Source organism: Engystomops pustulosus, chromosome 8 (assembly GCF_040894005.1).
Source record: "Engystomops pustulosus chromosome 8, aEngPut4.maternal, whole genome shotgun sequence".
Classification (NCBI taxonomy): Eukaryota; Metazoa; Chordata; class Amphibia; order Anura; family Leptodactylidae; genus Engystomops; species Engystomops pustulosus.
The window spans coordinates 127,065,902-127,089,335 of NC_092418.1; the positions used below are offsets into that span (position 1 = coordinate 127,065,902).

General features: G+C 49.9%; 1 protein-coding gene across 1 annotated transcript in view; it reads right to left on the reverse strand.

Annotated features, from left to right (window-relative positions):
- Positions 1-23,434, reverse strand: part of TNFAIP6 (TNF alpha induced protein 6) — a 61,742-nt gene that overhangs the window by 23,325 nt on the left and 14,983 nt on the right. The window contains exon 2 of the mRNA XM_072122542.1: positions 9,807-9,944. Within this exon, the coding sequence (XP_071978643.1) occupies positions 9,807-9,944 (138 nt within the window). The remainder of the gene's footprint in view (positions 1-9,806; positions 9,945-23,434) is intronic.

Here is a 23,434-nt window from a genome sequence, read left to right on the forward strand (position 1 = left end):
GCTCTAATTAGTAGGAACATTTGCAGCACCTATTTTATTACCGTAATCCCCTACAGCGACTGGAAGCCGCTTGACAGCTCTGACAAACACTTGGAAATGACAGAAAGGAGCCGGTGACTCTACTAATCATAGGACTGACGTCTCCTTGTCAACAACTACGCTGGAGAGAAGAAGTCATCAGCCGTAACAGTCGTGGTGACCATTTCCATGAGTGTTACCATGAAATTATCAGAAGAAAGCATATATTAGGGCACATGTATCATCTAGGCAAATTGTCTTTTTTTCCGACTTTTCTCGTTTTAGTTACTATTTTTTGCGACTTTTGTTGGAGCTCTTCAGGTGTTCCTTGGTCTGCACCTTTTGCAGTGTGCCGTATGTATCTTTGTTTTCCAGATGTCTCGTGTGACTTTTCACTTAGGTTTAACTTTTTAGCGCCTTTTTTGTGACTTTTTAGGCGCAAATCTGTTTTATTGGTTACTTCTAAGGGTGAGGTCACACGTAGCGGTTTAATTGCATTTTGAAACTAATTACAACAGCTGAGGAGGTGATTTGCCTTATTTCATTACTGTTAACATTTGTGTTTGCAAAACGCAATATAAACGCCGCGTCAATGCATATGTTAACATTGCGGTTACTATGCGTTTTGTAAATTCAAATGTTAAAAGTAATGAAATAAGGCAAATCACCTCCTCAGCTGTTGTAATAGGTTTCAAAATGCATTCAAAATGAAACATGTTAAATCCCAAATTAACAGTAGTGTCCACTCCAGTATATAACCCCTCACGTGGCTTGTGTCCACTCCTGTATGTAACCCCCTCACGTGGCTTGTGTCCATTCCTGTATATAATCTCTCACGTGGCTTGTGTCCACTCCTGTAAGTAACCCCCTCACGTGGCTTGTGTCCATTCCTGTATATAACCTCTCACGTGGCTTGTGTCCACTCCTGTATGTAACCCCCTCACGTGGCTTGTGTCCATTCCTGTATATAACCTCTCACGTGGCTTGTGTTCACTCCTGTATGTAACCCCCTCACGTGGCTTGTGTCCATTCCTGTATATAACCTCTCACGTGACTTATGTCCATGTGGATTTGAGACATTTGCAACAAAAGTCTCAAAAAGAAGCCAAAATTTGCACCTGCCAGGATAGAAAAAACTGAACATGTATCACAAGTAAAAAGAAAAGACCTTATTATACATAAGGTGCAAAAACTAGCCGCCAAATGTCTCTAAAATTCAACTCAGAGAGACCAAACTATGAGACACGTGCCCCATAGTGTCCAGGGTAAAGCCAGTGACTGTGGGTGCATACACAATACACCCCATGTTCTAGCGGGTCAGTGCACTGGTGACCCTGGTGACGTAGTTGAGTCATCATTGGCTTTCCCACAAGTAAAGTTTAGACTTCCAGTTGGGCTTTGATGGTTAGGCCAAGGAGGACACCAGCTTTGTCCGTATTAGTTAGCTGGCAAGTCTGGGTTAGTAGCTTTCCCTATCACAATAAAGCAGCTCAATGTCTGCATACTGAATGTAACGCAGGGTGAGGAAACAGACTTAATATACAGACAGTGGGTCCTGAGACTAGTTCTCTTCCCAGATGTTCCTTACTATTGCTTAGCCACATACACGATGGATGCACTAGAAGTCGATCCCTCCCCGTGCCAAAGTACAAAACACGAAAACAAAACAGTACAAACAGATAAGAATAGTCACTAGAGCCAGGTCACAACAAAAAGGGCAAAATCATTAAAAAAAACATTAGATTAGTCTGAACAAGATCCAAGGAGCAGGAAACCAGGGAAACAATTACATGAATGATAAGCAAGTATAAAAGCTAACTAGGAAAATCTATAGCCAGGAATCTAGGAGGAGTGGGCACGATTCAAATGATCCCCAAGTCCGGCCCTTAGTAGTGATTGGCCCATAACTCAGAGATCTGGACAACACAGAGAGGAGGTGACTAGTGCAAGGAGCTGTCAATCATAATGGCTAATCTAACCAAGAACCAGAGCTAAGGGTGCTGTCACATTGTGCATTCTTTGACCATTTTTAAACGGGCTGAAAACACATGCGTCTAGCTGGTTCTAATCTGTTTCACAGCTGCCTACACTCCCAGGAATGAAGACAAACAGGTTCAAACCAACCAAACGCATAGTAAACATACAAAAACGCATGTGTTTTCAGTCCGTTTAAAAATGGTGCAAGAACTGTCCAAGAACGCACTGTGTGACAGCACCCTGAGGCTGCAGAAAGAGGCAGGTGCTGTATCAATCCATCTAAACAGAAAAGTCAGCTAAGGATGAGTTCACACTACCATTCAAACCTCTGTTTAAAAAAGGTAAAGAACGGTTTAACGTATCTGTTAAAAATCCTATTAGGGTCAATGTAAATTTTATGTCATCCTTTATGTCCAATAAGGTATCCATTATCCATTTTTTTCAAATGAGGAAAAGTACTGCAGCCACCGCTATTTTTCTGTCCAAAAACACCTAGATAACGGATAACTGTTTAAATGGAACATAACTAGAGATGAGCGAACACTAAAATGCTCGGGTGCTCGTTATTCGAGACGAACTTTTCCCGATGCTCGAGTGCTCGTCTCGAATAACGAACCCCATTGAAGTCAATGGGAGACTCGAGCATTTTTCAAGGGGACCAAGGCTCTGCACAGGGAAGCTTGGCCAAACACCTGGGAACCTCAGAAAAGGATGGAAACACCACGGAAATGGACAGGAAACAGCAGGGGCAGCATGCATGGATGCCTCTGAGGCTGCCTAATCGCACCATTATGCCAAAATTATGGGCAACAGCATGGCCATGACAGAGTGACAGAATGAAGCTAGATAGCATCTAAAACATCCAATAATTGACCCTGACACTATAGGGGACGGCATGCAGAGGCAGCGGCAGCAGGCTAGAGAGTGGCATGGCGACATACCCTAAATGGACTCAGGCTTCAAACCAATGGGTGGCAGAGAGGAACCAAAGGAGGTGAGCAAGAAGCGCTCAAATAATATCGCTACATGATAAAAGTTTGCCAGTATATTTTGTGGATAACACAGCAGGGTGGCGACAAAGTTAACAACTTTGATGTGGAATCCATGAAAACAACCCAAATTTCTGCCTGACACACCTCGTTTGATAAGGGGACCATGTATGGAGGCAGCTATATGGACGACTTTTGGAGGTAGCAATGGAGACAACGTGTGGAGGCTGCTATGGAGACAATTTAATTTGGATAGTGCCTGTATGTGGCAGTCCCAAACATTTTTCAAACCAGAGGAGCAGGTAGGTGGTCCTCCAGTAAAATGGAATAGATTGAGTGCCTGTATGTGGCAGTCCCAAAAATGTTTCAAACCAGAGGAGCAGGTAGGTGGCCCTCCAGTAAAATGGAATAGATTGAGTGCCTGTATGTGGCAGTCCCAAAAATTGTTCAAACCAGAGGAGCAGGTAGGTGGCCCTGCAGTAAAATGGAATAGATTGAGTGCCTGTATGTGGCAGTCCCAAAAATTCTTCAAACCAGAGGAGCAGGTAGGTGGCCCTGCAGTAAAATGGAATAGATTGAGTGCCTGTATGTGGCAGTCCCAAAAATGTTTCAAACCAGAGGAGCAGGTAGGTGGCCCTCCAGTAAAATGGAATAGATTGAGTGCCTGTATGTGGCAGTCCCAAAAATTGTTCAAACCAGAGGAGCAGGTAGGTGGCCCTGCAGTAAAATGGAATAGATTGAGTGCCTGTATGTGGCAGTCCCAAAAATGTTTCAAACCAGAGGAGCAGGTAGGTGGCCCTCCAGTAAAATGGAATAGATTGAGTGCCTGTATGTGGCAGTCCCAAAAATTGTTCAAACCAGAGGAGCAGGTAGGTGGCCCTGCAGTAAAATGGAATAGATTGAGTGCCTGTATGTGGCAGTCCCAAAAATGTTTCAAACCAGAGGAGCAGGTAGGTGGCCCTCCAGTAAAATGGAATAGATTGAGTGCCTGTATGTGGCAGTCCCAAAAATGTTTCAAACCAGAGGAGCAGGTAGGTGGCCCTCCAGTAAAATGGAATAGATTGAGTGCCTGTATGTGGCAGTCCCAAAAATTCTTCAAACCAGAGGAGCAGGTAGGTGGCCCTGCAGTAAAATGGAATAGATTGAGTGCCTGTATGTGGCAGTCCCAAAAATGTTTCAAACCAGAGGAGCAGGTAGGTGGCCCTCCAGTAAAATGGAATAGATTGAGTGCCTGTATGTGGCAGTCCCAAAAATTCTTCAAACCAGAGGAGCAGGTAGGTGGCCCTCCAGTAAAATGGAATAGATTGAGTGCCTGTATGTGGCAGTCCCAAAAATTCTTCAAACCAGAGGAGCAGGTAGGTGGCCCTCCAGAAAAATGGAATAGATTGAGTGCCTGTATGTGGCAGTCCCAAAAATTTTTTAAAACAGAGGACCGGGTAGGTGGCCCTCCAGAAAAATTAAATGCATGAAGTACTATAGCAAGAGCCAGTGGGCCCTGTCAAAAAATAGCCATTTTCCTCTGCTTTACTGTACAAAGAGGAGGAGAAGGAGGAAAATGAGGAGGAGGAGGAGGAGTGGATCAATTATTCAGGTTGAGCTTCCTTCACCTGGTGGAGATTGGAAATTCTGAGAAATCCAGCCTTTATTCATTTTAATAAGCGTCAGCCTGTCAGCGCTGTCAGTCGACAGGCGTGTACGCTTATCGGTGATGATGCCACCAGCTGCACTGAAAACCCGCTCGGACAAGACGCTAGCGGCAGGGCAGGCAAGAACCTCCAAGGCGTACAGCGCCAGTTCGTGCCACATGTCCAGCTTTGAAACCCAGTAGTTGTAGGGAGCTGTGTGATCATTTAGGACGATGGTATGGTCAGCTACGTACTCCCTCACCATCTTTCTGTAAAGATCAGCCCTACTCTGCCGAGACTGGGGACAGGTGACAGTGTCTTGCTGGGGTGACATAAAGCTGGCAAAAGCCTTGTAAAGCGTACCCTTGCCAGTGCTGGACAAGCTGCCTGCTCGCCTACTCTCCCTCGCTACTTGTCCCGCAGAACTACGCACTCTGCCGCTAGCGCTGTCAGAAGGGAAATACTGTTTCAGCTTGTGCACCAGGGCCTGCTGGTATTCATGCATTCTCACACTCCTTTCCTCTGCAGGGATGAGAGTGGGAAGATTTTGCTTGTACCGTGGGTCCAGGAGAGTGAACACCCAGTAATCGGTGCTGGAATAAATTCTTTGAACGCGAGGGTCACGGGATAGGCAGCCTAGCATGAAATCTGCCATATGCGCCAGAGTACCAACGCGTAAGAATTCACTCCCCTCACTGGCCTGACTGTCCATTTCCTCCTCCTCCAACTCCTCCAACTCCTCTTCTTCTGCCCATACACGCTGAACAGTGAAGGACTCAACAATGGTCCCCTCTTGTGTCTCGCCAACATTCTCCTCCTCTTCCTCCTCATCCTCCTCCACCTCCACCTCCTCCGATATGCGCTGAGAAACAGACCTCAGGGTGCTTTGGCTATCAACAAGGGAATATTCTTCCCCCGTCTCTTGTGACGAGCGCAAAGCTTCCGACTTCATGCTGACCAGAGAGTTTTTCAACAGGCCAAGCAGCGGGATGGTGAGGCTGATGATGGCGGCATCGCCACTGACCATCTGTGTTGACTCCTCAAAGTTACTCAGCACCTGACAGATATCAGACATCCACGTCCACTCCTCATTGTAGACTTGAGGAAGCTGACTGACCTGACTACCAGTTCTGGTGGAAGTTGACATCTGGCAGTCTACAATCGCTCTGCGCTGCTGGTAAACTCTGGATAACATGGTCAGTGTTGAATTCCACCTCGTGGGCACGTCGCACAACAGTCGGTGAGCGGGCAGTTGGAGGCGGCGCTGCGCTGCCCTGAGAGTGGCAGCATCTGGGCTGGACTTCCTGAAATGCGCACAGATGCGGCGCACCTTCGTGAGCAAATCAGACAGATTGGGGTATGTCTTGAGGAAACGCTGCACTATCAGATTTAACACATGGGCCAGGCATGGCACATGTGTCAGTCTGCCGAGTTGCAGAGCCGCCACCAGGTTACGGCCGTTGTCACACACAACCATTCCCGGCTTGAGGTTCAGCGGTGCCAGCCACAGATCAGTCTGCGCCGTGATGCCCTGTAATAGCTCTTGGGCGGTGTGCCTTTTGTCGCCTAGGCTCAGCAGTTTGAGCACCGCCTGCTGTCGCTTAGCGACGGCACTGCTGCTGTGCCTAGAGCTACCGACTGATGGCGCCGTGCCCACGGATGGTAGTTCGGAGGAGGAGGTGGAGGAGGGGTGGGAGGAGGAGGAGGCATAGTAGGCCTGAAACACCTGGACCGAGGTAGGCCCCGCAATCCTCGGCGTCGGCAGTATATGAGCAGCCCCAGGGTCAGACTCGGTCCCAGCCTCCACCAAGTTAACCCAATGTGCCGTCAGCGATATATAGTGGCCCTGCCCGGCAGCACTCGTCCACGTGTCCGTGGTCAGGTGGACCTTGTCAGAAACGGCGTTGGTCAGGGCACGGATGATGTTGTCTGACACGTGCTGGTGCAGGGCTGGGACGGCACATCGGGAAAAGTAGTGGCGGCTGGGGACCGAATACCGAGGGGCGGCCGCCGCCATGAGGTGGCGAAAGGCCTCGGTCTCTACTAGCCGATAGGGCAGCATCTCCAGGCTAAGCAATCTGGAGATGTGCACATTAAGGGCTTGGGCGTGCGGGTGGGTTGCACTATATTTGCGTTTCCGCTCCAGCGTCTGGGGTATGGAGAGCTGAACGCTGGTGGATGCTGTGGAGGATCGTGGAGGCGACGATGGGGTTTTTGTGGCAGGGTCCTGGGCAGGGGGCTGACTAGCAGCTGACACAGGGGAAGGAGCAGTGGTGTGCACGGCCGGAGGTGAACGGGCTTGTTGCCACTGAGTGGGGTGCTTAGCATTCATATGCCTGCGCATACTGGTGGTAGTTAAGCTAGTAGTGGTGGAACCCCTGCTGAGCCTGGTTTGGCAAATGTTGCACACCACAGTCCGTCGGTCATCCGGTGTTTCCTTAAAGAACCTCCACACTTCTGAAGATCTAGCCCTCGCCGCAAGAGCCCTCACCACGGGAGCTTCACTAGTTGACAGTGGCGCTGATGCACCAGCTCTGGCCCTGCCTCTCCGTCTGGCCCCACCACTGCCTCTTCCAACCTGTTTAGGTCGAGGACTCTCCTCCGTCTCAGAAGCACTGTGTTCACCCGGCCTCTCAACCCAGCTTGGGTCTGTCACCTCATCATCCTCCGATCCCTCAGTCTGCTCCCCCCTCGGACTTCCTGCCCTGACAACAACTTCCCCACTGTCTGACAACCGTGTCTCCTCATCGTCGGACACCTCTTTACACACTTCCACTACGTCAAGAAGGTCATCATCACCCACAGACTGTGACTGGTGGAAAACCTGGGCATCGGAAAATTGCTCAGCAGCAACCGGACAAGTGGTTTGTGACTGTGGGAAGGGTCCAGAAAACAGTTCCTCAGAGTATGCCGGTTCAAATGGCAAATTTTCCTGGGAGGGGGCAGACTGGGGGGGAGGAGGCTGAGGTGCAGGAGCTGGTGGAGTGGGGATTTCGGTGACATGGGTGGACTGCGTGGAAGACTGACTGGTGGTGGACAAATTGCTCGAAGCATTGTCAGCAATCCACGACATCACCTGTTCGCACTGTTCTGGCCTCAACAGTGCTCTACCACGAGTCCCAGTAACTTCAGACATGAACCTAGGGAGTGTAGCTCTGCGGCGTTCCCCTGCTCCCTCATCAGCAGGTGGTGTCTCACCCCGCCCAGGACCACGGCCTCTGACCCCTGCAGTAGTTGGACGCCCACGTCCCCGCCCTCGTCCTCTACCCCTAGCCCTGGGGTTAAACATTTTTAAAATGAGAGTTATAACTTTTTTTTTTTTTTTACTTTTTTTTGTTTTTTTTTGTGTTTTTTTGTGTTTTTTGTTTTTTTTTGTGTTTTTTGTTTTTTTTTGAGTTTTTAGAACCAAACAATCCTATCCTATTGCTATGGCTATTTTCTAGCCAAGTATCAAAGGAAGCACACTACTATGCCAGATGAGATGACACTGAGTTAGTGCCTAATAGAAATCCAACCCCTACTGAATTTTGCCACTTCAGCCTTTGCTATGGATATGTGCGCCACTAAGCGCAGAACACAGCGGTCGCAAGTCTCACTACAAATTGCTCAGAATTGGCAAGTACATGCACTGCAGAAACTACAGCCACCAGCAGATCAACCAGAAATCAAATATATAGAACGCTACTGTAGGCTTCAAGAAGCTATTTGTATTCTCCTATGGCTATTTTCTAGCCAAGTATCAAAGGAAGCACACTACTATGCCAGATGAGATGACACTGAGTTAGTGCCTAATAGAAATCCAACCCCTACTGAATTTTCCCACTTCGGCCTTTGCTATGGATATGTGCGCCACTAAGCGCAGAACACAGCGGTCGCAAGTCTCACTACAAATTGCTCAGAATTGGCAAGTACATGCACTGCAGAAACTACAGCCACCAGCAGATCAACCAGAAATCAAATATATAGAACGCTACTGTAGGCTTCAAGAAGCTGTTTGTATTCTCCTATGGCTATTTTCTAGCCAAGTATCAAAGGAAGCACACTACTATGCCAGATGAGATGACACTGAGTTAGTGCCTAATAGAAATCCAACCCCTACTGAATTTTCCCACTTCGGTCTTTGCTATGGATATGTGCGCCACTAAGAGCTAAACACAACGGTAGCAAGTCCCCCTGCTAATTCCTCACAAAATGGTAATAGATGCAAATTAAAATAAAAAAAGTATAACGTTATTGTAGCCCTAAGAAGGGCTGTTGGGTTCTTTGAGAATCACTCCTGCCTAACAGTAAGCTAATAGAACAGCCTAACGCTTTCCCTGACCAGCAGCAGCTCTCTCCCTAGCGGCATCCAGAGACAGAATGATCCGAGCAGCGCGGCCAGCGGCTAGTCTATCCCAGGGTCACCTGATCTGGCCAGCCAACCACTGCTATCGACGTGTAAGGGTACCACGTCATGCTGGGTGGAGTGCAGAGTCTCCTGGCTTGTGATTGGCTCTGTTTCTGGCCGCCAAAAAGCAAAACGGCGGGAGCTGCCATTTTCTCGAGCGGGCGAAGTATTCGTCCGAGTAACGAGCAGTTTCGAGTACCCTAATGCTCCAACCAGCATCAAGCTCGGACGAGCATGTTCGCTCATCTCTAAACATAACAAATGACATATCATTTACATTGATAACGATGGGATTTTTAATTGATAAGCTAAACCCTCCATTCTTCACTTTTTAAATCAGAACTGTAGTGTGAACTTAGCGTAGACCCATCAGTAGTTCAACACAAAGGTCCAATCAGCGCCTCCTTGGCCGCATAGCACGGACAGAGGATGACGCAGGAAAAGGTGTTACAATGTAGTCCAGAGACCCAGTGTCCAGCATTGATCCTATGTCCATTGAGGTAAACTATGGCTTCCTTCATACTATTATATTGATTATGTCTGCACCACACTTGTGGATACTATTACAACAAAAAAACTTTTGCATGTAATCCTTGGTATTGTATCTATTCCAAGTAAAGTCTTACCATTAATCCTTATTTATTTTTACTTTTACTGCTAACCGGGGACATTAGTTTGTGTTTAGCGCTTTAGCACTTGTTTTTATCCCTTCTTATCTTGATGAATTAATAAAGTGATTGTACTTAACCCTATCCTCTTTGGACATCTGCTTTTTGTTTAAATTTGGTATCTACCTGACATCCCCCTTACCTATCTTCCTGGCTTCTTCCAGCTGCTCATATGTGGCGAGTTTCCCCCCTTCGTATTCGCACACGGCTTTGGCCTCTCTGTAGGTGAGTTGGTATTTTCCGTTCCTTGACTCCCGGTGATAGACTCCAGCTGCTTGTTCTGTGGAAGTACAACAAGTCTCTATTATGAAATTGTTTAATGGGGTCTATTCCAAGTTATTATCCACCTCCAGCATCGCATATCATGTACTTTGTCGCATAAACCCCAGAAAACACAAAGCAATGATTCCAACAACAGGAAATGCTGGACTGGAGCCGGGGCAATCAACCAAACTTTTAAGGAATAAAATCATATTTTGCTGCATATGTTCCACATTTCAGCTCCGTGTATCACCTCCAGCATTGTTGTCTCACAGTATACATAGTGCGGAGTCTAATCTATAACATAACGTTTCTTGGTGCAAAGCGGAACAATCCAAAGAGAAACATTGAAAAATCTTTTGTCAAAGGCAGAAATCTGGTTTAAATAAAATCCAGAATTGAGTGGAAACCTTTTTGGTTCTGTTAGGAGTTAGTCCTATGGGGGTTAGATGTATTATAGATCATTCTATAGTAACTTCTTAGTCCTAAACTACACAACACAAATTGTATTTCATGAAATGTTCCCCATATGAGGAGCATCTCAGGTCACTATGAATGTGAAAAGAAACTATGGGCCACATTTATCACTTTTGTGCGCTGTGGAGGATTTGGCCCAGTAGAGACCGTGGTAGCGGGGTGCTGTGATGCAGTTTACGACAGTGACACCAAAGTACAGTCCAAAACAGGTCTCGCCTGTGTATATTTCAGCAGGAACAAAATAAAACAGCCTTCACATTCAGGCATCAAAACAAAATAATATCCTACCCGTCAGGGTGCTAACTAAACAATGGTTCTCTGACTCACCACTAACAAAAACACTTTTGCTTCTCCAGGCACAGAGGTCAAGGCTGTGTGCTCTCCAGCCTCCTTCCAGAGAGACAACCCTTCCAGCTCTGCTGAGCGGCTTTATTAGGCTGATTGGGGCTCTTCCCACCACCTGTGTCCAAGGTGCTGGACAACCCAACCTCAGCATTAAGGCCTTGCATAATAGCAAAACCTAGGGGAAACATACCGCCCATCCACAGTTAACCCCTTCAGTGTCTCACATACCCTCCCCCTCTGTTTGACCCTGTGGGGGCGAACACTTTTGGCCATCAGACAGTGGGTACGAGACAGGGCATCGGCATTCCCATGCAGCTTCCCTGCTCGATGTTCCACCGTGAATTTGAAATTATGCAACATTAGGAACCACCTTTTACCCTGGCGTTCCTCTCTTTGGCCTGACTCATCCAGGTGAGGGGAGAGTGATCGGTCACCAGTGTAAACTCTCGCCCTACCAAGTAATATCTCAGGGATTCCAGAGCCCATTTTATCGCCAAGCACTCCCTCTCAACTATGCTATAGTTCTTTTCAGGAGGTGTGAGCTTGCGGCTCAGGAATGTCACGGGATGTTCCTCACCCTCCACTACTTGGGACAGGACATCCCCTAAGCCCACGTCAGAAGCGTCAGTCTGCACAATAAAGGTCTTGGTGAAGTTAGGGGTGATCAGCACCGGTCCCTCGCACAAAACCGTCTTAAGTCGCTGAAACGCCCCCTCAGCCTCTTCACTCCACTTTACCATCACCGCCCTGCTACCCTTGGTCAGGTCAGTCAGGGGTGCCACTATGGTAGCAAAATCGGGGATAAATCGGCGATAATAGCCCACTATGCCTAGGAAAGCCCTCACTTGCTTCTTGCTCACAGGTCGTGGCCACTGCTGGATCGCCTCTAGTTTATTTACTTGGAGTTTGATGACACCTCGCCCAATACGGTACCCCAGGTAACGGGCCTCTTCCAGACCCAGTGCACATTTTTGGGGGTTTGTTGTCAACCCTGCTGCCCTCAGGGAGTCTACCACTGCTTGCACCTTGGCCAGGTGACTCTCCCAATCGTTACTATAAACTATGATGTCATCCAGGTAGGCCGAGGCATATCTCCGGTGAGGTTTTAGCACGAGATCCATTAACCTCTGGAATGTGGCGGGAGCCCCATGTAGCCCAAAGGGGAGTACCACGTACTGAAAAAGCCCATCAGGAGTAACAAAAGCGGTCTTCTCTTTGGCCCTGTCAGTAAGGGGTACCTGCCAATACCCTTTCGTCAGGTCAAGGGTGGAGAAAAACCTAGCCTGTCCAAGTCGTTCTATCAACTCGTCAACCCTGGGCATGGGATAAGAATAAAATTTGGACACCTTGTTCAACTTCCTAGTCATTGCAGAACCGTAGGGAACCATCAGGTTTGGGAATCAACACAATAGGACTCGACCAGTCACTTTTAGACTCCTCGATAACCCCCAGGTCTAACATCTGCCTGACTTCTTCGGATATGGCAAGCCGGCGCGCTTCAGGGACCCAGTAGGGTTTTTGGTGTACTCGGATGTGGGGTTCGGTTATGATGTCATGCTTGATGACTGAAGTACGTCCCGGTAACTTAGAGAACACATCCACGTTTCGGAGCACAAACTCCTTCACTTCCTGAATCTGGGCCCTGGAGAGGGACTCCGAGGTCCGTACTTCAGGCACATTGGCATCGGGTACACCTACCTCCGGTGTCCCCTTCTTGGGGACAGACGCTTTTTCTACTCCCACGGCCATCAGGGACTCTCTTTCCCTCCATGGCTTTAGGAGGTTCACGTGGTATATCTGTTCGGGTTTCCTCCTCCCCGGCTGAGATACCTTGTAGTTTACCTCCCCCACTTTATCCATGACCTCATATGGTCCTTGCCATTTTGCCAAGAACTTGCTCTCAACGGTGGGCACCAGAACTAGCACTCTGTCACCTGGGTTAAAGGTCCTGAGTCTGGCTGACCTATTGTAGACCCTAGACTGGGCCTCTTGTGCCCTTGTCACGTGCTCCTTTACAAGGGGCATTACCGTCGCTATGCGGTCCTGCATAAGGGAGACGTGTTCTATCACACTACGGTGGGGGGTCCTCTCCTGTTCCCAGGTCTCCTTGGCTACATCCAAAAGCCCACGTGGGGAACGGAACCCTAACCCTATAACAGCTCAAAGGGTGAGAAACCCGTGGAGGACTGGGGAACTTCACGTATGGCAAACATCAAATAGGGCAACAAACAATCCCAGTCCTTCCCATCTTTGCTGACCACCCTCTTTAGCATCCCCTTCAAGGTCTTGTTTAACCTCTCGACCAGGCCATCTGTCTGAGGATGATATACAGAGGTGCGGAGCTGTTTGACCTGCAGTAACTTACACATCTCCTTCATTACTCTAGACATGAATGGGGTACCCTGGTCAGTCAAGATTTCCTTGGGGAGGCCTGTGCGGGAGAACACCTGGAACAGCTCCCTAGCAATGTTTTTGGAGGAGGTGTTCCTTAACGGGATTGCCTCCGGGTACTGCGTAGCATAGTCCAGGATAACCAGGATGTAGTGGTGCCCCCTTGTGGACTTGACTATGGGGCCAACCAAATCCATTGCAACCCGTTCAAACAGTACCTCTATGATTGGTAACGGTACCAGAGGACTCCTAAAGTGGGACATCGGGGCAGTAAGTTGGCACTCAGGGCAGGAGCTACAATACCGGCTTACCTCCTCCCACACCCCGGGCCAGAAAAATCTCTGCAGGATCCTCTCTCGGGTCTTCTCGGCACCTAAGTGCCCTCCCAGCACATGTTTGTGTGCCAAATCTAGCACCAGCCTACGGTGAGATTGGGGTACTACAAGTTGCTCAACCTCCTCACCCCGTACCTGGTCAACCCTGTACAACAGTTCCCCAACAATCACCATTCGGGGGTATATTTTGTCAGCCCCTGGTATTTGGAGTACCCCATTTATCACCTTAACATTCTACCGTGCTTTACATAAGGTAGGGTCCTGTAGCTGTGCAGCCCCAAAATTTTCACGGGAAACCTCAAGGTCCGGCATGTCGGCCACCTCCTCGTGGCCCTCGACCTCACCAACTAGGACCTCTAGGGGAGAGAATTCATCACATGGGGTCACCCCTACTGCTGGTGTGGGTACATCGGCCTCAAAGGGTTCAGGGGCCAAGGCCGGACATACCTGATGTCCATTATCTGCAACAGCACCTGAGGTGGGTCTTCGTCTCCAGAGGTCCCAAAACACCGGCAAGTCTCTGCCAATAATAGCCTCATGAAACAGGGTCCCCACCACCCCCACTTCATGGGCAATAGTACCACAAGGGGTATGTAGGTTGATGACAGCAGTGGGATATTCGCGAGTGTCCCCATGTATACACAACACTCCCACTCTCCGCCCACTGTATAGTCCAGGATTAACCAAAGTTCCCCGTACCAGGGTGACCAGACTCCCTGAGTCTAACAAGGCTTCCACTGTGTGACCACCGATTGTGACCATGCACACTTGGGGTTCTGCATCCGTGACTGACTAGGCCGCCAGAACCGGCCGGGCAAACAGTGACACTCGCCGGGTCTGGTTGCAGTCCATTGGCTCCACTGACAGTGGACAGTTGGCAGCAATATGGCCCATTTCATGGCACCGCCAGCACTGGATACGGCCATGACCTCTGTCACGAGCCTCAATGGGTTTCTGGGTATCCACGCCCCCCAATGAACCCCCTCCCAACCTGACATGTCTCCCCTTTTCCGCAGTAGCAGTCTTACCAGATGGTTTGGTGACCCTGTCACTGGCACTGCTTCGTGTGAGAGAGGTAAGTAGAAGGTCCTCCGTAGCCCGATACCTCTCTACTAGGGACATAAGCTCCTCAGCTTTTGTGGGACCGGCCTGTCCAACCCACCGCTGGAACCGAGAGGGCAGAGAACGGGTGAACTTGTCGAGAACCACTCTCTCTACCATCTGTGCTGGGGTGCAGTCCTCTGGTTGTAGCCACTTCCGGACAAGATGGATCAGGTCATGCATTTGGGAGCGTGGGGGTAGTTTTCCTGAGTGAGCCCACTGGTGGCCCCAGCTGGAGCGAACTTGAACGGTGACCCCAAGACGAGCCAGAATCTCCGCCTTTAGCTGGGGGTACTCACGGGCCTCCGTTTCACTCAGGTCGTAGTAAGCCTTCTGCGACTTGCCGGTCAGGAACGGTGCCAGGACATCTGCCCACTGCTCAGCTGGTAACTCCTCTCGCTCAGCTACTCGCTCGAACACAGTGAGATACGCCTCCACGTCGTCGGTCGTTGCCATTTTTTGTAAAGCCTTTTGTACTGCAGCCCGTGCAGAACGCTGGACAACCGGATACCCTTGCAGACCAGTATGGGACCCCTCAGTAGTCGACACTTGCGGTGCTGCCATAATGCCAGAAAACTTTTCCATCATCAGCTGGAATATGGCTCGGGACTCGTCCTGCTGCTGGCGGGACCTCTCCTCCTGCAGCTGGAACATGGCTTGCTGCTGGCGGGACCTCTCCTCCTGCTGCTGGCGGGACCTCTCCTCCTGCAGCTGGAACATGGCTTGCTGCTGGCGGGACCTCTCCTCCTGCTGCTGGAGCATGGCTTGCTGCAGCTGCCGATTAGCCTGGGACTCTTCCTGCTGCTGCTGCTGATTAGCTCTGGACTCCTCTTGCAGGTATTTAATAAAGTCCTCCATCTTGGCTGTATCCTGCAATTTGCCTGCTGCTTTCACCCAGGCCATGCAATGTTGCAGGATGTAGCGAGCCTTTCAGGTGTATGTCTTTTGAACTGCCCGCAATCCGAAGCACCATATGTGGAGGATTTGGCCCAGTAGAGACCGTGGTAGCGGGGTGCTGTGATGCAGTTCACGACAGTGACACCAAGGTTTAGTCCAAAACAGGTCTAGCCTGTGTTTATTTCAGCAGGAACAAAATAAAACAGCCTTCACATTCAGGCATCAAAACAAAATAATATCCTACCCGTCAGGGTGCTAACTAAACAATGGTTCTCTGACTCACCACTAACAAAAACACTTTTGCTGCTCCAGGCACAGAGGTCAAGGCTGCATGCTCTCCAGCCTCCTTCCAGAGAGACCACACTTCCAGCTCTGCTGAGCGGCTTTATTAGGCTGATTGGGGCTCTTCCCACCACCTGTGTCCAAGGTGCTGGACAACCCAACCTCAGCACTAAGGCCTTGCATAATAGCAAAACCTAGGGGAAACATACCGCCCATCCACAGTTAACCCCTTCAGTGTCTCACAGCGCCTAAGTGTAGTAGTTGCGCCTAAATTCTGGCACACTGTTTTGCCAGAATTATCACAAGCTACAACCATCTGTGATAAGGTAATTTCCTGCCTCTTATTAATCACTTTACTTTAACACAGTTTAGGCGCAATGTTGGATTCGGGCACTTACATGTGATCCTGCTACAAGCTCCTCTCTGCTTCTCCCACATCCCAGAATGAGAATGACCCCCACAGCAGCACCCAGGTGTGTGACACCCAGCACCCAGTGATCTCCTCAGCAGCACCCAGGTGTGTGACACTCAGCACCCAGTGACCTCCTCAGCAGCACCCAGGTGTGTGACACCCAGCACCCAGTGACCTCCTCAGCAGCACCCAGGTGTGTGACACCCAGCACCCAGTGACCTCCTCAGCAGCACCCAGGTGTGTGACACCCAGCACCCAGTGACCTCCTCAGCAGCACCCAGGTGTGTGACACCCAGCACCCAGTGACCTCCTCAGCAGCACCCAGGTGTGTGACACCCAACACCCAGTGACCTCCTCAGCAGCACCCAGGTGTGTGACACCCAGCACTCAGTGACCTCCTCAGCAGCACCCAGGTGTGTGACACCCAGCACCCTGTGACCTCCTCAGCAGCACCCAGGTGTGTGACACCTAGCACCCAGTGACCTCCTCAGCAGCACCCAGGTGTGTGACATCCAGCACCCAGTGACCTCCTCAGCAGCACCCAGGTGTGTGACACCCAGCACCCAGTGACCTCCTCAGCAGCACCCAGGTGTGTGACACTCAGCACCCAGTGACCTCCTCAGCAGCACCCAGGTGTGTGACACCCAGCACCCAGTGACCTCCTCAGCAGCACCCAGGTGTGTGACACCCAGCACCCAGTGACCTCCTCAGCAGCACCCAGGTGTGTGACACCCAGCACCCAGTAACCTCCTCAGCAGCACCCAGGTGTGTGACAACCAGCACCCAGTGACCTCCTCAGCAGGGGCTTCTCCTGGAGGGGATCCGCCAGTGCTCGTCTCCAGCCTTATTTAACTTAGAAATCCAGATCTTTTTCCTAATTCATGACATGCGACTTTTTAAAATGTCTCAAAAAAATCTCAAAAGTTCTCTTCTGCAGAGCAGGCGCAGATAACCAAAAAAAAAAATCAGACACATTAGATAAATCAACTTCTTTTTTTGGATGTAAAATATAGATAAAAAACTACCTGTGTGTTCCGCTCTGCACATGTTGTAGATTGTCATGCACAAAATCTGCCTCCAATATGTGCATTTTTTATATGCGATTTTAATGCAGATTTTCTGCATGCATTTTTTTCCCATCCATTTTGACTTGGATATGCATACAAAAATGTATGAGGAAGCACAAGAAAAATCACATGATAATTATTTTATTTTCCGCATGAACAACGATTTCCTGTTAGAAAAAAACGCACCGTATACAGGATTTTTTTTCCAAATCAGCTTCACTTTAATGTTACTGTAGTACGCAGTGGATTTTACACACTAAAATGTGTTTAATGAATTTATTTATTGTCAAAATTTCCAAAACCTCTTTAGAAATAAACAAAATTGTTTAATTTTGCAACTTCAACATTTATTTTTCACATAAACATTTTGTCAGAAGCAGCAGGAGCATCAGAAGCAGCAGGAGCATCAGGAGCATCAGAAGCAGCAGGAGCATCAGGAGCATCAGGAGCATTAGAAGCAGCAGGAGCAGCAGGAGCATCAGGAGCATCAGAAGCATCAGGAGCATCAGAAGCATCAGAAGCAGCAGGAGCATCAGAAGCATCAGGAACAGCAGGAGCATCAGGAGCATTAGAAGCAGCAGGAGCATCAGAAGTAGCAGGAGCATCAGAAGCAACTGGAGCATCAGAAGCAGCAGGAGCATCAGGAGCATCAGAAGCATCAGGAACAGCAGGAGCATCAGGAGCATTAGAAGTAGCAGGAGCATCAGAAGCACCAGAAGCAGCAGGAGCATCAGAAGCAGCAGGAGCATCAGGAGCATCAGAAACAACTGGAGCATCAGAAGCAGCAGGAGCATCAGAAGCATCAGGAACAGCAGGAGCATCAGGAGCATTAGAAGTAGCAGGAGCATCAGAAGCACCAGAAGCAGCAGGAGCATCAGAAGCAGCAGGAGCATCAGGAGCATCAGAAGCAACTGGAGCATCAGAAGCAGCAGGAGCATCAGGAGCATCAGAAGCATCAGGAACAGCAGGAGTATCAGGAGCAATAGAAGCAGCAGGAGCATCAGAAGTAGCAGGAGCATCAGAAGCAGCAGGAGCATCAGAAGCATCAGGAGCAGCAGGAGCACCAGAAGCAGCAGGAGCATCAGAAGCAGCAGGAGCATCAGAAGCATCAGGAGCAGCAGGAGCATCAGAAGCATCAGGAGCATAAGAAGCAGTAGGAGCATCAGAAGCAACAGGAGCATCAGGAGCATAAGAAGAATCAGAAGCAGCAGGAGCAGCAGGAGCATCATGAGCATAAGAAGCATCAGGAGCATACGAAGCAGCAGGAGCATCAGAAGCATCAGGAGCATAAGAAGCATCAGGAGCATAAGAAACAGCAGGAGCATCAGAAGCAGCAGGTGCATGAGAAGCAGCAGGAGCATCAGGAGCAGCAGGAGCATAAGGAGCATTAGAAGCAGCAGGAGCATGAGAAGCAGCAGAAGCAGCAGGAGCATCAGAAGTAGCAGGAGCATCAGAAGTAGCAAGAGCATCAGAACCAGCTGGGGCATAAGGAGCATGAGAAGCAGTAGGAGCATCAGGAGTAGCAGGAGCATCATAAGCAGCAGGAGCATTAGAACCAGCTGGAGCATTAGAACCAGCTGGAGCATCAGAAGAATGAGAAGCATCAGAAGCATCAGGAGCATCAGAAGCATCAGGAGCATCAGAAGCAGCAGAAGCAGCAGGAGCATCAGAAGCAGCAGGAGCATCAGAAGCATAAGAAGAATCAGAAGCAGCAGGAGCAGCAGGAGCATCATGAGCATAAGAAGCATCAGGAGCATACGAAGCAGCAGGAGCATCAGAAGCATCAGGAGCATAAGAAGCATCAGGAGCATAAGAAACAGCAGGAGCATCAGAAGCAGCAGGTGCATGAGAAGCAGCAGGAGCATCAGGAGCAGCAGGAGCATAAGGAGCATTAGAAGCAGCAGGAGCATGAGAAGCAGCAGGAGCATCAGAAGTAGCAGGAGCATCAGAAGTAGCAAGAGCATCAGAACCAGCTGGGGCATAAGGAGCATGAGAAGCAGTAGGAGCATCAGGAGTAGCAGGAGCATCATAAGCAGCAGGAGCATTAGAACCAGCTGGAGCATTAGAACCAGCTGGAGCATCAGAAGAATGAGAAGCATCAGAAGCATCAGGAGCATCAGAAGCATCAGGAGCATCAGAAGCAGCAGAAGCAGCAGGAGCATCAGAAGCAGCAGGAGCATCAGAAGCAGCAAGAGCATCAGAAGTAGCAGGAGCATCAGAACCAGCTGGAGCATCAGAAGAATGAGAAGCAGCGGGAGCATCAGAAGCATCAGGAGCAGCAGGAGCATCAGAAGTAGCAGGAGCATTAGGAGCATGAGAAGCAGTAGGAGCATCAGGAGTAGCAGGAGCATCATAAGCAGCAGGAGCATCAGAAGTAGCAGGAGCATTAGAACCAGCTGGAGCATCAGAAGAATGAGAAGCATCAGAAGCATCAGGAGCATCAGAAGCATCAGAATCAGCAGGAGCATCAGAAGCAGCAGGAGCATCAGAAGCAGCAAGTGCATCAGAAGTAGCAGGAGCATCAGAACCAGCTGGAGCATCAGAAGAATGAGAAGCAGCGGGAGCATCAGAAGCATCATGAGCATCAGAAGCATCAGAATCAGCAGGAGCATCAGAAGCAGCAGGAGCATCAGAAGCAGCAAGTGCATCAGAAGTAGCAGGAGCATCAGAACCAGCTGGAGCATCAGAAGAATGAGAAGCAGCAGGAGCATCAGAAGTAGCAGGAGCATCAGAAGCAGCAGGAGCATCAGAAACATCAGGAGCATCAGAAGCAGCAGGAGCATCAGGAGCATCAGAAGCAACTGGAGCATCAGAAGCAGCAGGAGCATCAGGAGCATCAGAAGCATCAGGAACAGCAGGAGTATCAGGAGCATTAGAAGCAGCAGGAGCATCAGAAGAAGCAGGAGCATCAGAAGCACCAGAGGCAGCAGGAGCATCAGAAGCAGCAGGAGCATCAGAAGCAACTGGAGCATCAGAAGAAGCAGGAGCATCAGAAGCATCAGGAACAGCAGGAGCATCAGGAGCATTAGAAGCAGCAGGAGCATCAGAAGTAGCAGGAGCATCAGAAGCACCAGAAGCAGCAGGAGCACCAGAAGCAGCAGGAGCATCAGAAGCAGCAGGAGCAGCAGGAGCATCAGAAGCAGCAAGAGCATCAGAAGCACCAGGAGCAGCAGGAGCACCAGACGCAGCAGGAGCATCAGAAGCAGCAGGAGCAGCAGAAGCATCAGAAGCAGCAGGAGCATCAGAAGCATAAGAAGAATCAGAAGCATCAGGAGCAGCAGGAGCAAAAGAAGCAGCAGGAGTATACGAAGCAGCAGGAGCATAAGAAGCATCAGGAGCATAAGAAACAGCAGAAGCATCAGAAGCAGCAGGTGCATGAGAAGCAGCAGAAGCAGCAGGAGCATCAGGAGCAGCAGGAGCATAAGGAGCATTAGAAGCAGCAGGAGCATGAGAAGCAGCAGAAGCAGCAGGAGCATCAGAAGTAGCAGGAGCATCAGAAGTAGCAAGAGCATCAGAACCAGCTGGGGCATAAGGAGCATGAGAAGCAGTAGGAGCATCAGGAGTAGCAGGAGCATCATAAGCAGCAGGAGCATCAGAAGTAGCAGGAGCATTAGAACCAGCTGGAGCATCAGAAGAATGAGAAACATCAGAAGCATCAGGAGCATCAGAAGCATCAGAATCAGCAGGAGCATCAGAAGCAGCAGGAGCATCAGAAGCAGCAAGTGCATCAGAATTAGCAGGAGCATCAGAACCAGCAGGATATCAGGAGCATCAGAAGCAACTGGAGCATCAGAAGCTGCAGGAGCATCAGGAGCATCAGAAGCATCAGGAACAGCAGGAGTATCAGGAGCATTAGAAGCAGCAGGAGCATCAGAAGAAGCAGGAGCATCAGAAGCACCAGAAGCAGCAGGAGCATCAGAAGCAGCAGGAGCATCAGAAGCAACTGGAGCATCAGAAGAAGCAGGAGCATCAGAAGCATCAGGAACAGCAGGAGCATCAGGAGCATTAGAAGCAGCAGGAGCATCAGAAGTAGCAGGAGCATCAGAAGCACCAGAAGCAGCAGGAGCACCAGAAGCAGCAGGAGCATCAGAAGCAGCAGGAGCAGCAGGAGCATCAGAAGCAGCAAGAGCATCAGAAGCACCAGGAGCAGCAGGAGCACCAGAAGCAGCAGGAGCATCAGAAGCAGCAGGAGCAGCAGGAGCATCAGAAGCAGCAGGAGCATCAGAAGCATCAGGAGCAGCAGGAGCATCAGAAGCATAAGAAGAATCAGAAGCATCAGGAGCAGCAGGAGCAAAAGAAGCATCAGGAGCAGCAGGAGCATCAGAAGCATAAGAAGAATCAGAAGCATACGAAGCAGCAGGAGCATCAGAAGCATCAGGAGCATAAGAAGCATCAGGAGCATAAGAAACAGCAGAAGCATCAGAAGCAGCAGGTGCATGAGAAGCAGCAGGAGCATCAGGAGCAGCAGGAGCATAAGGAGCATTAGAAGCAGCAGGAGCATGACAAGCAGCAGAAGCAGCAGGAGCATCAGAAGTAGCAGGAGCATCAGAAGTAGCAAGAGCATCAGAACCAGCTGGGGCATAAGGAGCATGAGAAGCAGTAGGAGCATCAGGAGTAGCAGGAGCATCATAAGCAGCAGGAGCATCAGAAGTAGCAGGAGCATTAGAACCAGCTGGAGCATCAGAAGAATGAGAAACATCAGAAGCATCAGGAGCATCAGAAGCATCAGAATCAGCAGGAGCATCAGAAGCAGCAGGAGCATCAGAAGCAGCAAGTGCATCAGAATTAGCAGGAGCATCAGAACCAGCTGGAGCATCAGAAGAATGAGAAGCAGCGGGAGCATCAGAAGCAGCAGGAGCATCAGAAGTAGCAGGAGCAGCAGAAGCAGCTGGAGCATCAGAAGTAGCAGGAGCATCAGAAGCAGCAGGAGCATCAGAAGCATCAGAATCAGCAGGAGCATCAGAAGCAGCAGGAGCATCAGAAGCAGCAAGTGCATCAGAATTAGCAGGAGCATCAGAACCAGCTGGAGCATCAGAAGAATGAGAAGCAGCGGGAGCATCAGAAGCAGCAGGAGCATCAGAAGTAGCAGGAGCATCAGAAGCAGCAGGAGCATCAGAAGCAGCAGGAGCATCAGAAGCAGCAGGAGCAGCAGGAGCATCAGAAGCAGCAGGAGCATCAGGAGTATCAGAAACATCAGGAGCATCAGAAGCAGCAGGAGCATCAGAAGCAGCAGGAGCATCAGAAGCAGCAGGAGCAGACAGCTGTTCTTTTTGTTTTTAAATATTTTTTTATTGATTCTTTAAACAGAAAACAATGATAATTGCTTAAAAATATAAACCATCATAATATGGGTGTCACAGGTGCTCCCGTGATCCCTGTCTCGGATCTCGGGCACATCCTTGTCCCTTTGTGTGCCCCCGGAACTCAGCGGAGTTTACCCCTCCTGGCTCCAGCAGCGGCTTCTATGGATCCCGCGGCGATAAATGGCACTGGCCTGCTATAAGTTCCTGCTCCTTCCTGTGACCCTTGCTGGATCTTCAAGCCATCCTCTGAAGAGAAAGCTCCCCAGTGTATCTTGCATTCCTGTGTATCCTGCTGTGCCGTGTCCCAATCCGTTCCTGTGTTCCTGATCCATGTGCCAGTCCGTTCCTATGTTCCTGATCCATGTGCCAGTCCGTTCCTGTGTTCCTGATCCGAGTGCCAGTCCGTTCCTGTGTTCCTGATCCGTGTGCCAGTCCGTTGCTATGTTCCTGATCCGTGTGCCAGTCTGTTCCTGTGTTCCTGATCCATGTGCCAGTCCGTTCCTGTGTTCCTGATCCATGTGCCAGTCCGTTGCTATGTTCCTGATCCGTGTGCCAGTCCGTTGCTATGTTCCTGATCCGTGTGCCAGTCCGTTCCTGTGTTCCTGATCCGTGTGCCAGTCTGTTCCTGTGTTCCTGATCCATGTGCCAGTCCGTTGCTATGTTCCTGATCCGTGTGCCAGTCTGTTCCTGTGTTCCTGATCCGAGTGCCAGTCCGTTCCTGTGTTCCTGATCCGTGTGCCAGTCTGTTCCTGTGTTCCTGATCCATGTGCCAGTCCGTTCCTGTGTTCCTGATCGTGTGCCAGTCCGTTCTTGTTTTCCTGATCCGTGTGCCAGTCCGTTCCTATGTTCCTGATCCGTGTGCCAGTCCGTTCCTATGTTCCTGATCCGTGTGCCAGTCC